General features: G+C 56.6%; 1 protein-coding gene across 1 annotated transcript in view; it reads right to left on the minus strand.

Annotated features, from left to right (window-relative positions):
• Window positions 1-306: 306 nt before the first annotated feature.
• Window positions 307-15,335, minus strand: part of LOC142473258 (uncharacterized) — a 363,164-nt gene continuing 348,135 nt past the window's right edge. The window contains exons 3-4 of the mRNA XM_075580451.1: window positions 6,483-6,791; window positions 307-1,907 (exon numbers count right to left, since the gene is read on the minus strand). Coding sequence (XP_075436566.1) covers window positions 940-1,907; window positions 6,483-6,791 — 1,277 coding nt within the window. The 3' untranslated portion in view covers window positions 307-939. The remainder of the gene's footprint in view (window positions 1,908-6,482; window positions 6,792-15,335) is intronic.

Genomic DNA, 15,335 nt, shown 5'->3' on the forward strand with positions numbered 1-15,335 from the left:
AAGGTGGGCCCCCCGTACCCTTATTCTGCGTTGTGGAGCATGGGTATCACAGATTTGTGAGACCTCTTAGGAATTAATCAAGCGCAGAATCGGGGTCAGGTATAAAGTTGTTTCTGTAGTTAATAATTTAACCCCTCCTTGCCTGGCTCCCATAGGAGGGTGACATCTAAGTGTATTTATTTATGTACGGTTGCTCAGGGTACCAGGCCAAATTCTCCAGGGGCTGGCATCCATCCATGCAGGCTGGTGTTGTAAGCAGGAGTAGTAAAAGACGGAAATGAGGGTCACCAGGAACGTTGATCAGATACACAGGTTTCTTTATTTACAGCTGGCACACATTGTTCCCGGGGGGCTCAGGTAGCACCCCAGAGAGGCACACGGCTTGTCCTCTTGTACATCCATGGATATCCGGTCACCCTGGGCAGAGCCCTCCTAGTCCCTACCTTGGATGCAGCCTGGTGTGCACTTGTGGAGTTGTATTTGAGCAGCTCCATTATGATACTCTTTGACCCTATTCAAGGGACCTCTTTGAGTATCATACATATCCCGTATCAGGTGGGACATGCCTCCAAATATTGGCAAACAGATTACTCCCCGGGTCCCCATCCTTCCCCCGTAAACAGATTAACCTGCGGGATCTCTCATCAAGCAGATTAACCAGCGGGATCTCTCGGAGTCTGTTTACAGGGGATCTTGCTGGCTAATCTGCTTCATGGTTGATACCACTGAGATCCCTTCAAGGGCACGGCATTTTTGGGGTCACATCTGCACGTTTAGGGGAACATTCTATAGCAGCGATTTTCCTGTTTGATTTATTTGTACTTTTGAAACTCGGATCACATTGCATCGCACGGTCCCTCCGGCAGGAAAGGGGTTAAAGAATGGAGTGCTTTGTCCGTAATAAGGCTCAGTCACCCGCATTCCACCGCCGGCCCGTCCTTAGTCGTACTGGAAGCAGCCTGTTGATCCGATCAGGTTCTGCAGGAAAGCGGTGGACAGCTGCAGGTGACGGTGCAGTTTGGAGCAGGCCTCGCTTGCCGGATCCGGCCACGACCCGATCTTCATGTCCTTCTCTGGCTGCACCAGCGGCAGCCTGTACACCTTCCGGGAAGGAGGAGCTACAGGTCTGGGGGGTGATCTTCTCTGGCTGTGGCTTTTCTGGTGGCGGAGGAGTACGATGCGGTGCGTGAAGCTGCGACCACACTCTGTGCACTGGAAGGGGCGGAGGTCTTTGGCGGGTGGGGGGGAGGCTGGGTTCTGAGCAGGGTCACCGTCTCCCACCGGCGGAGCGAGATCCTCATCGGAGCAAGGCTGGTTGTCCAGGTGCAGTCTCTGGTGACTGAACAAGTGCTGCTTGCGGCTGAAGTTTTTGCTGCACTCGGCACAGGAAAATGGCTTCTCCCCCGTGTACACCATCTCGTGCCGCAACAGGTGTGGCTTCTGAACGAAGCTTTTGCCGCACTCGGGGCACATGAAGCGGCTGTCCCTTTCTGTGGCGTCCTGTGTGGCTGTGCTCTCCTCTGACCCAGGAATCCCTGCCTGATCTGTGGGGGCCACACCTTGACCACTCATGGGAGCCGCCCAGTGTGCCTCCTCTTTAATATTGGGCTGCAGTTTGCCCTCTAAATGGATTATCTCCCCAAACTCCTGCGTGTTCTGCACGGGAAACCCCTCCATCCATACAAACTGGGAGTGAGACTTAAAAGAAGGTCCAATTAGTGCCAGTGGGAAGACCTCCTCTGCATGCAGCCCCCCCAGTCCATCCTCATTACACAATGTGTCCATACCACATGGGTAATCGAGATGGGTCATCCACTCCTCTGCTCCATGTGTGGTCTTTACTTCTGTCCCTAGGAAGTATCCTCCATCTACCTCCTCTACCTTAATCACTCGCAGGAAGTCTGGTTCTGGAAACACAGGGAGAGAGAACACAATGGCACAATTACACCTTCAAATACATGAATGTCTATTTGTTATATGCAGGGCCGTCTCTTCCTCAGGATCGTAATAAACAGTAGTAACGGTGAAAGGATTAGGAATGGGACCTGAGCCCCCGTCTCTTCCTCAGGATCGTTATATAGTGACGGGGAAAGGATTAGGAATGGGACCTGAGCCCCCGTCTCTTCCTCAGGATCGTTATATAGTGACGGGGAAAGGATTAGGAATGGGACCTGAGCCCCCGTCTCTTCCTCAGGATCGTTATATAGTGACGGGGAAAGGATTAGGAATGGGACCTGAGCTCCCGTCTCTTCCTCAGGAGCGTTATATAGTGACGGGGAAAGGATTAGGAATGGGACCTGAGCTCCCGTCTCCTCCTCAGGAGCGTTATATAGTGACGGGGAAAGGATTAGGAATGGGACCTGAGCTCCCGTCTCCTCCTCAGGAGCGTTATATAGTGACGGGGAAAGGATTAGGAATGGGACCTGAGCCCCCGTCTCTTCCTCAGGAGCGTTATATAGTGACGGGGAAAGGATTAGGAATGGGACCTGAGCTCCCGTCTCTTCCTCAGGAGCGTTATATAGTGACGGGGAAAGGATTAGGAATGGGACCTGAGCCCCCGTCTCTTCCTCAGGAGCGTTATATAGTGATGGGGAAAGGATTAGGAATGGGACCTGAGCTCCCGTCTCTTCCTCTGGAGCGTTATATAGAGACGGGGAAAGGATTAGGAATGGGACCTGAGCCCCCGTCTCTTCCTCAGGAACGTTATATAGTGACGGGGTAAGGATTAGGAATGGGACCTGAGCTCCCGTCTCTTCCTCAGGAGCGTTATATAGTGACGGGGAAAGGATTAGGAATGGGACCTGAGCCCCCGTCTCTTCCTCAGGAGATTTATATAGTGACGGGGAAAGGATTAGGAATGGGACCTGAGCTCCCGTCTCTTCCTCAGGAGAGTTATATAGTGACGGGGAAAGGATTAGGAATGGGACCTGAGCCCCCGTCTCTTCCTCAGGAGCGTTATATAGTGACGGGGAAATGATTAGGAATGGGACCTGAGCTCCCGTCTCTTCCTCAGGAGATTTATATAGTGACGGGGAAAGGATTAGGAATGGGACCTGAGCCCCCGTCTCTTCCTCAGGAGAGTTATATAGTGACGGGGAAAGGATTAGGAATGGGACCTGAGCCCCCGTCTCTTCCTCAGGAGAGTTATATAGTGACGGGGAAAGGATTAGGAATGGGACCTGAGCCCCCGTCTCTTCCTCAGGATCGTTATATAGTGACGGGGAAAGGATTAGGAATGGGACCTGAGCTCCCGTCTCTTCCTCAGGAGAGTTATATAGTGACGGGGAAAGGATTAGGAATGGGACCTGAGCTCCCGTCTCTTCCTCAGGAGCGTTATATAGTGACGGGGAAAGGATTAGGAATGGGACCTGAGCCCCCGTCTCTTCCTCAGGAGCGTTATATAGTGACGGGGAAAGGATTAGGAATGGGACCTGAGTCCCCGTCTCTTCCTCAGGAGCGTTATATAGTGACGGGGAAAGGATTAGGAATGGGACCTGAGCCCCCGTCTCTTCCTCAGGAGCATTATATAGAGACGGGGAAAGGATTAGGAATCAGGAGCATTATATAGTGACGGGGAAAGGATTAGGAATGGGACCTGAGCTCCCGTCTCTTCCTCAGGAGCGTTATATAGTGACGGGGAAAGGATTAGGAATGGGACCTGAGCTCCCGTCTCTTCCTCAGGAGCGTTATATAGTGACGGGGAAAGGATTAGGAATGGGACCTGAGCTCCCGTCTCTTCCTCAGGAGATTTATATAGTGACGGGGAAAGGATTAGGAATGGGACCTGAGCCCCCGTCTCTTCCTCAGGAGCGTTATATAGTGATGGGGAAAGGATTAGGAATGGGACCTGAGCCCCCGTCTCTTCCTCAGGAGCGTTATATAGTGACGGGGAAAGGATTAGGAATGGGACCTGAGCTCCCGTCTCTTCCTCAGAAGCGTTATATAGTGACGGGGAAAGGATTAGGAATGGGACCTGAGCTCCCGTCTCCTCCTCAGGAGCGTTATATAGTGACGGGGAAAGGATTAGGAATGGGACCTGAGCCCCCGTCTCTTCCTCAGGAGATTTATATAGTGACGGGGAAAGGATTAGGAATGGGACCTGAGCTCCCGTCTCTTCCTCAGGAGCGTTATATAGTGACGGGGAAAGGATTAGGAATGGGACCTGAGCTCCCGTCTCTTCCTCAGGAGAGTTATATAGTGACGGGGAAAGGATTAGGAATGGGACCTGAGCCCCCGTCTCTTCCTCAGGATCGTTATATAGTGACGGGGAAAGGATTAGGAATGGGACCTGAGCCCCCGTCTCTTCCTCAGGAGAGTTATATAGTGACGGGGAAAGGATTAGGAATGGGACCTGAGCTCCCGTCTCTTCCTCAGGAGCGTTATATAGTGACGGGGAAAGGATTAGGAATGGGACCTGAGCCCCCGTCTCTTCCTCAGGAGCGTTATATAGTGACGGGGAAAGGATTAGGAATGGGACCTGAGCTCCCGTCTCTTCCTCAGGAGCGTTATATAGTGACGGGGAAAGGATTAGGAATGGGACCTGAGCCCCCGTCTCTTCCTCAGGAGCGTTATATAGTGATGGGGAAAGGATTAGGAATGGGACCTGAGCCCCCGTCTCTTCCTCAGGAGCGTTATATAGTGACGGGGAAAGGATTAGGAATGGGACCTGAGCCCCCGTCTCTTCCTCAGGAGCGTTATATAGTGACGGGGAAAGGATTAGGAATGGGACCTGAGCTCCCGTCTCTTCCTCAGGAGAGTTATATAGTGACGGGGAAAGGATTAGGAATGGGACCTGAGCCCCCGTCTCTTCCTCAGGAGCGTTATATAGTGACGGGGAAAGGATTAGGAATGGGACCTGAGCTCCCGTCTCTTCCTCAGGAGCGTTATATAGTGACGGGGAAAGGATTAGGAATGGGACCTGAGCCCCCGTCTCTTCCTCAGGAGAGTTATATAGTGACGGGGAAAGGATTAGGAATGGGACCTGAACCCCCGTCTCTTCCTCAGGAGCGTTATATAGTGACGGGGAAAGGATTAGGAATGGGACCTGAGCTCCCGTCTCTTCCTCAGGAGCGTTATATAGTGACGGGGAAAGGATTAGGAATGGGACCTGAGCTCCTGTCTCTTCCTCAGGAGCGTTATATAGTGACGGGGAAAGGATTAGGAATGGGACCTGAGCTCCCGTCTCTTCCTCAGGAGCGTTATATAGTGACGGGGAAAGGATTAGGAATGGGACCTGAGCCCCCGTCTCTTCCTCAGGAGCATTATATAGAGACGGGGAAAGGATTAGGAATGGGACCTGAGCCCCCGTCTCTTCCTCAGGAGATTTATATAGTGACGGGGAAAGGATTAGGAATGGGACCTGAGCCCCCGTCTCTTCCTCAGGAGCATTATATAGAGACGGGGAAAGGATTAGGAATGGGACCTGAGCTCCCGTCTCTTCCTCAGGAGCATTATATAGTGACGGGGTAAGGATTAGGAATGGGACCATAGCTCCCGTCTCTTCCTCAGGAGAGATATATAGAGACGGGGAAAGGATTAGGAATGGGACCTGAGCTCCAGTCTCTTCCTCAGGAGCATTATATAGAGACGGGGAAAGGATTAGGAATGGGACCTGAGCTCCCGTCTCTTCCTCAGGAGCATTATATAGTGACGGGGAAAGGATTAGGAATGGGACCTGAGCTCCAGTCTCTTCCTCAGGAGCATTATATAGAGACGGGGAAAGGATTAGGAATGGGACCTGAGCTCCCGTCTCTTCCTCAGGAGCATTATATAGTGACGGGGAAAGGATTAGGAATGGGACCTGAGCTCCCGTCTCTTCCTCAGGAGCGTTATATAGTGACGGGGAAAGGATTAGGAATGGGACCTGAGCTCCCGTCTCTTCCTCAGGAGAGTTATATAGTGACGGGGAAAGGATTAGGAATGGGACCTGAGCCCCCGTCTCTTCCTCAGGAGCGTTATATAGTGACGGGGAAAGGATTAGGAATGGGACCTGAACTCCCGTCCCTTCCCCAGGAGCATTATATAGTGACGGGGAAAGGATTAGGCATGGGACCTGAACTCCCGTCCCTTCCCCAGGAGCGTTATATAGTGACGGGGAAAGGACTAGGAATGGGACCTGAGAAAGTGACCACGGGCACAGATCCGCAACCCTGCCTTTCCCCATTATCTCTTAACATACAGTGATTCTACTGTAGCCAGGGATTCTGGGAACTGACATGCAAATGAGCACTCAGCTTGTCACCGTTTGCTCCTTGTCCAGTTTAACATCGATGCGTATACGCTTGCGCCTGCCGCAACTTCAATAAGGAAGTGTTGTAATGATTTATATAACGCAGTCCGGATTACTCCATGCATCGCGGTGGTAAGAGTAGCAAGTATCAACCAGTTACCGGGAGAAGGAGTACATTGTCACTGACCCCCGCAGAGGGGTTGACAGGGTAAAGATTGGGCATTGTACCGGTCAGCAAAAGGACGGCACTCACCTGGGAACCGGACACTAGCCAAGCCCCCCCGATTCTCGTCCCTAGCTGGCCCCCCGGTGACGAGGGCGGCTCCTTCTCGCGGCACGAAGGTGTCTCCAGCGCTCTGGCTGATTAGGAACACCTCTGCACTCTCCTCACGGAACGGGGATTCCTCTGCAGTTTCATGCGCTGGGGTTTGCTCTGCACTCGGGGTAATGAAGCACTCCTCTGCACTCTCGTGAGTGAGGGATTCCTGTGCACTCCCGCACACTCTCATGTCCAGGGTGGTCTCGCTCTTGGCAAAGATTCCAGGTGTCACCATCACGTAACCTGCCCAGAGACAGCAAAGAAAGGATCAGACTTCACAGCCGGCGGAAGAGCCGGTGACATGTAACGATCACAGGTATTCTATGGTTGGAAGGCAGCCCTGAAATGTTCCCAAATTCTATACTCCCTACGGTCACACAGGGGTCACACAGAGGTCACACAGGGGTCACCTCTAATGTCATTTTAATGCAAAAGAGGAGACTCAAATGCTGAAACTCAGCGAGTCCTAATAAGTGAAAAGTCCTGATCTTCATGTGACTGACGAGATTTCTCAGCAGTTGGAAGCTTTGGGATCATTAGGAGAGATGACAGAGTACGGGTTTGCCGGTGGCTCTCTCTGAAAGTACAGGTTTACCGGTGGCTCTCTCTGACAGTAAGGGTTTGCCGGTGGCTTGCTCTGACAGTACGGGTTTGCCGGTGGCTCGCTCTGACAGTAAGGGTTTGCCGGTGGCTCGCTCTGACAGTAAGGGTTTGCCGGTGGCTTGCTCTGACAGTACGGGTTTGCCGGTGGCTCGCTCTGACAGTAAGGGTTTGCCGGTGGCTCGCTCTGACAGTAAGGGTTTGCCGGTGGCTCGCTCTGACAGTACGGGTTTGCCGGTGGCTCTCTCTCTCAGTACGGGTTTGCCGGTGGCTCGCTCTGACAGTACGGGTTTGCCGGTGATGCTCTGACAGTACGGGTTTGCCGGTGGCTCTCTCTGACAGTAAGGGTTTGCCGGTGGCTCGCTCTGACAGTAAGGGTTTGCCGGTGGCTCGCTCTGACAGTACGGGTTTGCCGGTGGCTCTCTCTCTCAGTACGGGTTTGCCGGTGGCTCGCTCTGACAGTACGGGTTTGCCGGTGATGCTCTGACAGTACGGGTTTGCCGGTGGCTCTCTCTGACAGTAAGGGTTTGCCGGTGGCTCGCTCTGACAGTAAGGGTTTGCCGGTGGCTCGCTCTGACAGTAAGGGTTTGCCGGTGGCTCGCTCTGACAGTAAGGGTTTGCCGGTGGCTCGCTCTGACAGTACGGGTTTGCCGGTGGCTCTCTCTGACAGTACAGGTATGCCGGTGGCTCGCTCTGACAGTACGGGTTTGCTGGTGGCTCGCTCTGACAGTAAGGGTTTGCCGGTGGCTCGCTCTGACAGTACGGGTTTGCCGGTGGCTCGCTCTGACAGTACGGGCTTGCCGGTGGCTTGCTCTGACAGTACGGGTTTGCCGGTGGCTCGCTCTGACAGTACGGGTTTGCCGGTGATGCTCTGACAGTACGGGTTTGCCGGTGGCTCGCTCTGACAGTAAGGGTTTGCCGGTGGCTCGCTCTGACAGTACGGGTTTGCCGGTGGCTCTCTCTGACAGTACGGGTTTGCCGGTGGCTCGCTCTGACAGTACGGGTTTGCCGGTGGCTCGCTTGACAGCATGGGTTTGCCGGTGGCTCTCTCTGACAGTAAGGGTTTGCCGGTGGCTCGCTCTGACAGTAAGGGTTTGCCGGTGGCTCGCTCTGACAGTACGGGTTTGCCGGTGATGCTCTGACAGTACGGGTTTGCCGGTGGCTCTCTCTGACAGTAAGGGTTTGCCGGTGGCTCGCTCTGACAGTACGGGTTTGCCGGTGGCTCGCTCTGACAGTAAGGGTTTGCCGGTGGCTCGCTCTGACAGTAAGGGTTTTCCGGTGGCTCGCTCTGACAGTATGGGTTTGCCGGTGGCTCGCTCTGACAGTAAGGGTTTGCCGGTGGCTCGCTCTGACAGTACGGGTTTTCCGGTGACTTGCTCTGACAGTACGGGTTTGCCGGTGGCTCACTCTGGCAGTACGGGTTTGCCGGTGGCTCGCTCTGACAGTACGGGTTTGCCGGTGGCTCGCTCTGACAGTACGGGTTTGCCGGTGGCTCGCTCTGACAGTACGGGTTTGCCGGTGGCTCTCTCTGAAAGTACGGGTTTGCCGGTGGCTCGCTCTGACAGTACGGGTTTGCCGGTGGCTCGCTCTGACAGTACAGGCTTGCCGGTGGCTCGCTCTGACAGTACGGGTTTGCCGGTGGCTCGCTCTGACAGTACTGGCTTGCCGGTGGCTCTCTCTGACAGTAAGGGTTTGCCGGTGGCTCGCTCTGACAGTAAGGGTTTGCCGGTGGCTCTCTCTGACAGTACGGGTTTGCCGGTGGCTCGCTCTGACAGTACGGGTTTGCCGGTGGCTCGCTTGACAGTACGGGTTTGCCGGTGGCTCGCTTGACAGTACGGGTTTGCCGGTGGCTCTCTCTGACAGTACGGGTTTGCCGGTGGCTCGCTCTGACAGTACGGGTTTGCCGGTGGCTCGCTTGACAGTACGGGTTTGCCGGTGGCTCTCTCTGACAGTACGGGTTTGCCGGTGGCTCGCTCTGACAGTACGGGTTTGCCGGTGGCTCGCTTGACAGTACGGGTTTGCCGGTGGCTCTCTCTGACAGTACGGGTTTGCTGGTGGCTCGCTCTGACAGTATGGGTTTGCCGGTGGCTCGCTCTGACAGTAAGGGTTTGCCGGTGGCTCGCTCTGACAGTACGGGTTTTCCGGTGACTTGCTCTGACAGTACGGGTTTGCCGGTGGCTCACTCTGGCAGTACGGGTTTGCCGGTGGCTCGCTCTGACAGTACAGGTATGCCGGTGGCTCGCTCTGACAGTACGGGTTTGCTGGTGGCTCGCTCTGACAGTAAGGGTTTGCCGGTGGCTCGCTCTGACAGTACGGGTTTGCCGGTGGCTCGCTCTGACAGTACGGGCTTGCCGGTGGCTTGCTCTGACAGTACGGGTTTGCCGGTGGCTCGCTCTGACAGTACGGGTTTGCCGGTGATGCTCTGACAGTACGGGTTTGCCGGTGGCTCGCTCTGACAGTAAGGGTTTGCCGGTGGCTCGCTCTGACAGTACGGGTTTGCCGGTGGCTCTCTCTGACAGTACGGGTTTGCCGGTGGCTCGCTCTGACAGTACGGGTTTGCCGGTGGCTCGCTTGACAGCATGGGTTTGCCGGTGGCTCTCTCTGACAGTAAGGGTTTGCCGGTGGCTCGCTCTGACAGTAAGGGTTTGCCGGTGGCTCGCTCTGACAGTACGGGTTTGCCGGTGATGCTCTGACAGTACGGGTTTGCCGGTGGCTCTCTCTGACAGTAAGGGTTTGCCGGTGGCTCGCTCTGACAGTACGGGTTTGCCGGTGGCTCGCTCTGACAGTAAGGGTTTGCCGGTGGCTCGCTCTGACAGTAAGGGTTTTCCGGTGGCTCGCTCTGACAGTATGGGTTTGCCGGTGGCTCGCTCTGACAGTAAGGGTTTGCCGGTGGCTCGCTCTGACAGTACGGGTTTTCCGGTGACTTGCTCTGACAGTACGGGTTTGCCGGTGGCTCGCTCTGGCAGTACGGGTTTGCCGGTGGCTCGCTCTGACAGTACGGGTTTGCCGGTGGCTCGCTCTGACAGTACGGGTTTGCCGGTGGCTCGCTCTGACAGTACGGGTTTGCCGGTGGCTCTCTCTGAAAGTACGGGTTTGCCGGTGGCTCGCTCTGACAGTACGGGTTTGCCGGTGGCTCGCTCTGACAGTACAGGCTTGCCGGTGGCTCGCTCTGACAGTACGGGTTTGCCGGTGGCTCGCTCTGACAGTACTGGCTTGCCGGTGGCTCTCTCTGACAGTAAGGGTTTGCCGGTGGCTCGCTCTGACAGTAAGGGTTTGCCGGTGGCTCTCTCTGACAGTACGGGTTTGCCGGTGGCTCGCTCTGACAGTACGGGTTTGCCGGTGGCTCGCTTGACAGTACGGGTTTGCCGGTGGCTCGCTTGACAGTACGGGTTTGCCGGTGGCTCTCTCTGACAGTACGGGTTTGCCGGTGGCTCGCTCTGACAGTACGGGTTTGCCGGTGGCTCGCTTGACAGTACGGGTTTGCCGGTGGCTCTCTCTGACAGTACGGGTTTGCCGGTGGCTCGCTCTGACAGTACGGGTTTGCCGGTGGCTCGCTTGACAGTACGGGTTTGCCGGTGGCTCTCTCTGACAGTACGGGTTTGCTGGTGGCTCGCTCTGACAGTATGGGTTTGCCGGTGGCTCGCTCTGACAGTAAGGGTTTGCCGGTGGCTCGCTCTGACAGTACGGGTTTTCCGGTGACTTGCTCTGACAGTACGGGTTTGCCGGTGGCTCACTCTGGCAGTACGGGTTTGCCGGTGGCTCGCTCTGACAGTACGGGTTTGCCGGTGGCTCGCTCTGACAGTACGGGTTTGCCGGTGGCTCGCTCTGACAGTACGGGTTTGCCGGTGGCTCTCTCTGAAAGTACGGGTTTGCCGGTGGCTCGCTCTGACAGTACGGGTTTGCCGGTGGCTCGCTCTGACAGTACAGGCTTGCCGGTGGCTCGCTCTGACAGTACGGGTTTGCCGGTGGCTCGCTCTGACAGTACTGGCTTGCCGGTGGCTCTCTCGGACAGTAAGGGTTTGCCGGTGGCTCGCTCTGACAGTAAGGGTTTGCCGGTGGCTCTCTCTGACAGTACGGGTTTGCCGGTGGCTCGCTCTGACAGTACGGGTTTGCCGGTGGCTCGCTTGACAGTACGGGTTTGCCGGTGGCTCGCTTGACAGTACGGGTTTGCCGGTGGCTCTCTCTGACAGTACGGGTTTGCTGGTGGCTCGCTCTGACAGTAGGGGTTTGCCGGTGGCTCGCTCTCACAGTATGGGTTTGCCGGTGATGCTCTGACAGTACGGGTTTGCCGGTGACTCGCTCTGTCAGTAAGGGTTTGCCGGTGGCTCACTCTGACAGTACGGGTTTGCCGGTGTCTCTCTCTGACAGTACGGGTTTGCCAGTGGCTCACTCTGACAGTACAGGCTTGCCGGTAGCTCGCTCTGACAGCACGGGTTTGCCGGTGGCTCTCTCTGACAGTACGGGTTTGCCAGTGTCTCTCTCTGACAGTACGGGTTTGCCGGTGGCTCTCTCTGACAGTACGGGTTTGCCAGTGTCTCTCTCTGACAGTACGGGTTTGTCGGTTGCTCTCTCTGACAGTACGAGCTTGCCGGTGGCTCGCTCTGACAGTACGGGTTTGCCGGTGGCTCGCACTGACAGTACGGGTTTGCCGGTGGCTCGCTCTGACAGTAAGGGTTTGCCGGTGGCTCGCTCTGACAGTAAGGGTGTGCCGGTGGCTCGCTCTGACAGTAGGGGTTTGCCGGTGGCTCGCTCTGACAGTACGGGTTTGCCGGTGGCTCTCTCTGAAAGTACGGGTTTGCCGGTGGCTCGCTCTGACAGTACGGGTTTGCCGGTGGCTCGCTCTGACAGTACGGGTTTGCCGGTGGCTCGCTCTGACAGTACGGGTTTGCCGGTGGCTCTCTCTGACAGTACGGGTTTGCCGGTGGCTCGCTCTGACAGTACAGGCTTGCCGGTAGCTCGCTCTGACAGTACGGGTTTGCCGGTGGCTCGCTCTGACAGTACTGGCTTGCCGGTGGCTCTCTTTGACAGTAAGGGTTTGCCGGTGGCTCTCTCTGACTGTACGGGTTTGCCGGTGGCTCTCTCTGACAGTACGGGTTTGCTGGTGGCTCGCTCTGACAGTACGGGTTTGCCGGTGACTCGCTCTGACAGTACGGGTTTGTCGGTTGCTCTCTCTGACAGTAGGAGCTTGCCGGTGGCTCGCTCTGACAGTACGGGTTTGCCAGTGGCTCGCTCTGACAGTACGGGTTTGCCGGTGACTCGCTCTCACAGTACGGGCTTGCCGGTGGCTCGCTCTGACAGTACGGGTTTGCCGGTGGCTCTCTGACAGTACGGGTTTGCCGGTGGCTCGCTCTGACAGTACGGGTTTGCCGGTGGCTCGCTCTGACAGTACAGGTTTGCCGGTGACTCACTCTGACAGTACGGGTTTGCCGGTGGCTCGCTCTGACAGTACGGGTTTGCCGGTGGCTCGCTTGACAGTACGGGTTTGCCGGTGGCTCGCTTGACAGTACGGGTTTGCCGGTGGCTCTCTCTGACAGTACGGGTTTGCCGGTGGCTCGCTCTGACAGTACGGGTTTGCCGGTGGCTCGCTTGACAGTACGGGTTTGCCGGTGGCTCTCTCTGACAGTACGGGTTTGCTGGTGGCTCGCTCTGACAGTAGGGGTTTGCCGGTGGCTCGCTCTCACAGTATGGGTTTGCCGGTGATGCTCTGACAGTACGGGTTTGCCGGTGACTCGCTCTGTCAGTAAGGGTTTGCCGGTGGCTCACTCTGACAGTACGGGTTTGCCGGTGTCTCTCTCTGACAGTACGGGTTTGCCGGTGGCTCACTCTGACAGTACAGGCTTGCCGGTAGCTCGCTCTGACAGCACGGGTTTGCCGGTGGCTCTCTCTGACAGTACGGGTTTGCCAGTGTCTCTCTCTGACAGTACGGGTTTGCCGGTGGCTCGCTCTGACAGTACAGGCTTGCCGGTGGCTCGCTCTGACAGTACTGGCTTGCCGGTGGCTCTCTCTGACAGTAAGGGTTTGCCGGTGGCTCGCTCTGACAGTAAGGGTTTGCCGGTGGCTCTCTCTGACAGTACGGGTTTGCCGGTGGCTCTCTCTGACAGTACGGGTTTGCTGGTGGCTCGCTCTGACAGTACGGGTTTGCCGGTGACTCGCTCTGACAGTACGGGTTTGTCGGTTGCTCTCTCTGACAGTACGAGCTTGCCGGTGGCTCGCTCTGACAGTACGGGTTTGCCGGTGGCTCGCACTGACAGTACGGGTTTGCCGGTGGCTCGCTCTGACAGTAAGGGTTTGCCGGTGGCTCGCTCTGACAGTAAGGGTTTGCCGGTGGCTCGCTCTGACAGTAGGGGTTTGCCGGTGGCTCGCTCTGACAGTAAGGGTTTGCCGGTGATGCTCTGACAGTACGGGTTTGCCGGTGGCTTGCTCTGACAGTAAGGGTTTGCCGGTGGCTTGCTCTGACAGTACGGGTTTTCCGGTGACTCGCTCTGACAGTACGGGTTTGCCGGTGGCTCGCTCTGACAGTACAGGTTTGCCGGTGGCTCTCCCTGACAGTACGGGTTTGCCGGTGGCTCGCTCTGACAGTACGGGTTTGCCGGTGGCTCGCTCTCACAGTACAGGCTTGCCGGTGGCTCGCTCTGACAGTACGGGTTTGCCGGTGGCTCGCTCTGACAGTACGGGTTTGCCGGTGTCTCTCTCTGACAGTACGGGTTTGCCGGTGGCTCGCTCTGACAGTAAGGGTTTGCCGGTGGCTCGCTCTGACAGTACGGGTTTGCCGGTGTCTCTCTCTGACAGTACGGGTTTGCCGGTGTCTCTCTCTGACAGTACGGGTTTGCCGGTGGCTCGCTCTGACAGTACGGGTTTGCCGGTGGCTCGCTCTGACAGTACAGGCTTGCCGGTGGCTCGCTCTGACAGTACGGGTTTGCCGGTGGCTCGCTCTGACAGTACTGGCTTGCCGGTGGCTCTCTCTGACAGTAAGGGTTTGCCGGTGGCTCTCTCTGACAGTACGGGTTTGCCGGTGGCTCTCTCTGACAGTACGGGTTTGCTGGTGGCTCGCTCTGACAGTACGGGTTTGCCGGTGACTCGCTCTGACAGTACGGGTTTGTCGGTTGCTCTCTCTGACAGTACGAGCTTGCTGGTGGCTCGCTCTGACAGTACGGGTTTGCCGGTGGCTCGCTCTGACAGTACGGGTTTGCCGGTGGCTCGCTCTCACAGTACGGGCTTGCCGGTGGCTCGCACTGACAGTACGGGTTTGCCGGTGGCTTGCTCTGACAGTAAGGGTTTGACGGTGGCTCGCTCTGACAGTAAGGGTTTGCCGGTGGCTCACTCTGACAGTAAGGGTTTGCCGGTGGCTCCCTCTGACAGTACGGGTTTGCCGGTGGCTCTCTCTGACAGTACGGGTTTGCCGGTGGCTCGCTCTGACAGTACGGGTTTGCCGGTGGCTCGCTCTGACAGTATGGGTTTGCCGGTGGCTCGCTCTGACAGTAAGGGTTTGCCGGTGGCTTGCTCTGACAGTACGGGTTTGCCGGTGGCTCGCTCTGACAGTAAGGGTTTGCCGGTGGCTCGCTCTGACAGTAAGGGTTTGCCGGTGGCTCACTCTGACAGTACGGGTTTGCCGGTGGCTCTCTCTGACAGTACGGGTTTGCCGGTGGCTCGCTCTGACAGTACGGGTTTGCCGGTGGCTCGCTCTGACAGTAAGGGTTTGCCGGTGGCTCGCTCTGACAGTACGGGTTTGCCGGTGGCTCGCTATGACAGTACGGGTTTGCCGGTGGCTCGCTCTGACAGTACGGGTTTGCCGGTGGTTCTCTCTGACAGTATGGGTTTGCCGGTGGCTCTCTCTGACAGTAAGGGTTTGCCGGTGGCTCGCTCTGACAGTAAGGGTTTGCCGGTGGCTCGCTCTGACAGTACGGGTTTGCCGGTGATGCTCTGACAGTACGGGTTTGCCGGTGACTCGCTCTGAAAGTACGAGTTTGTCGGTTGCTCTCTCTGACAGTACGAGCTTGCTGGTGGCTCGCTCTGACAGTACGGGTTTGCCGGTGGCTCGCACTGACAGTAAGGGTTTGCCGGTGGCTCGCTCTGACAGTAAGGGTTTGCCGGTGGCTCGCTCTGACAGTAGGGGTTTGCCGGTGGCTCGCTCTCACAGTATGGGTTTGCCGGTGATGCTCTGACAGAGCGAGTCACCGGCAAACCCGT

This window comes from Ascaphus truei (assembly GCF_040206685.1).
Source record: "Ascaphus truei isolate aAscTru1 chromosome 2 unlocalized genomic scaffold, aAscTru1.hap1 SUPER_2_unloc_1, whole genome shotgun sequence".
Lineage (NCBI taxonomy): Eukaryota > Metazoa > Chordata > Amphibia > Anura > Ascaphidae > Ascaphus > Ascaphus truei.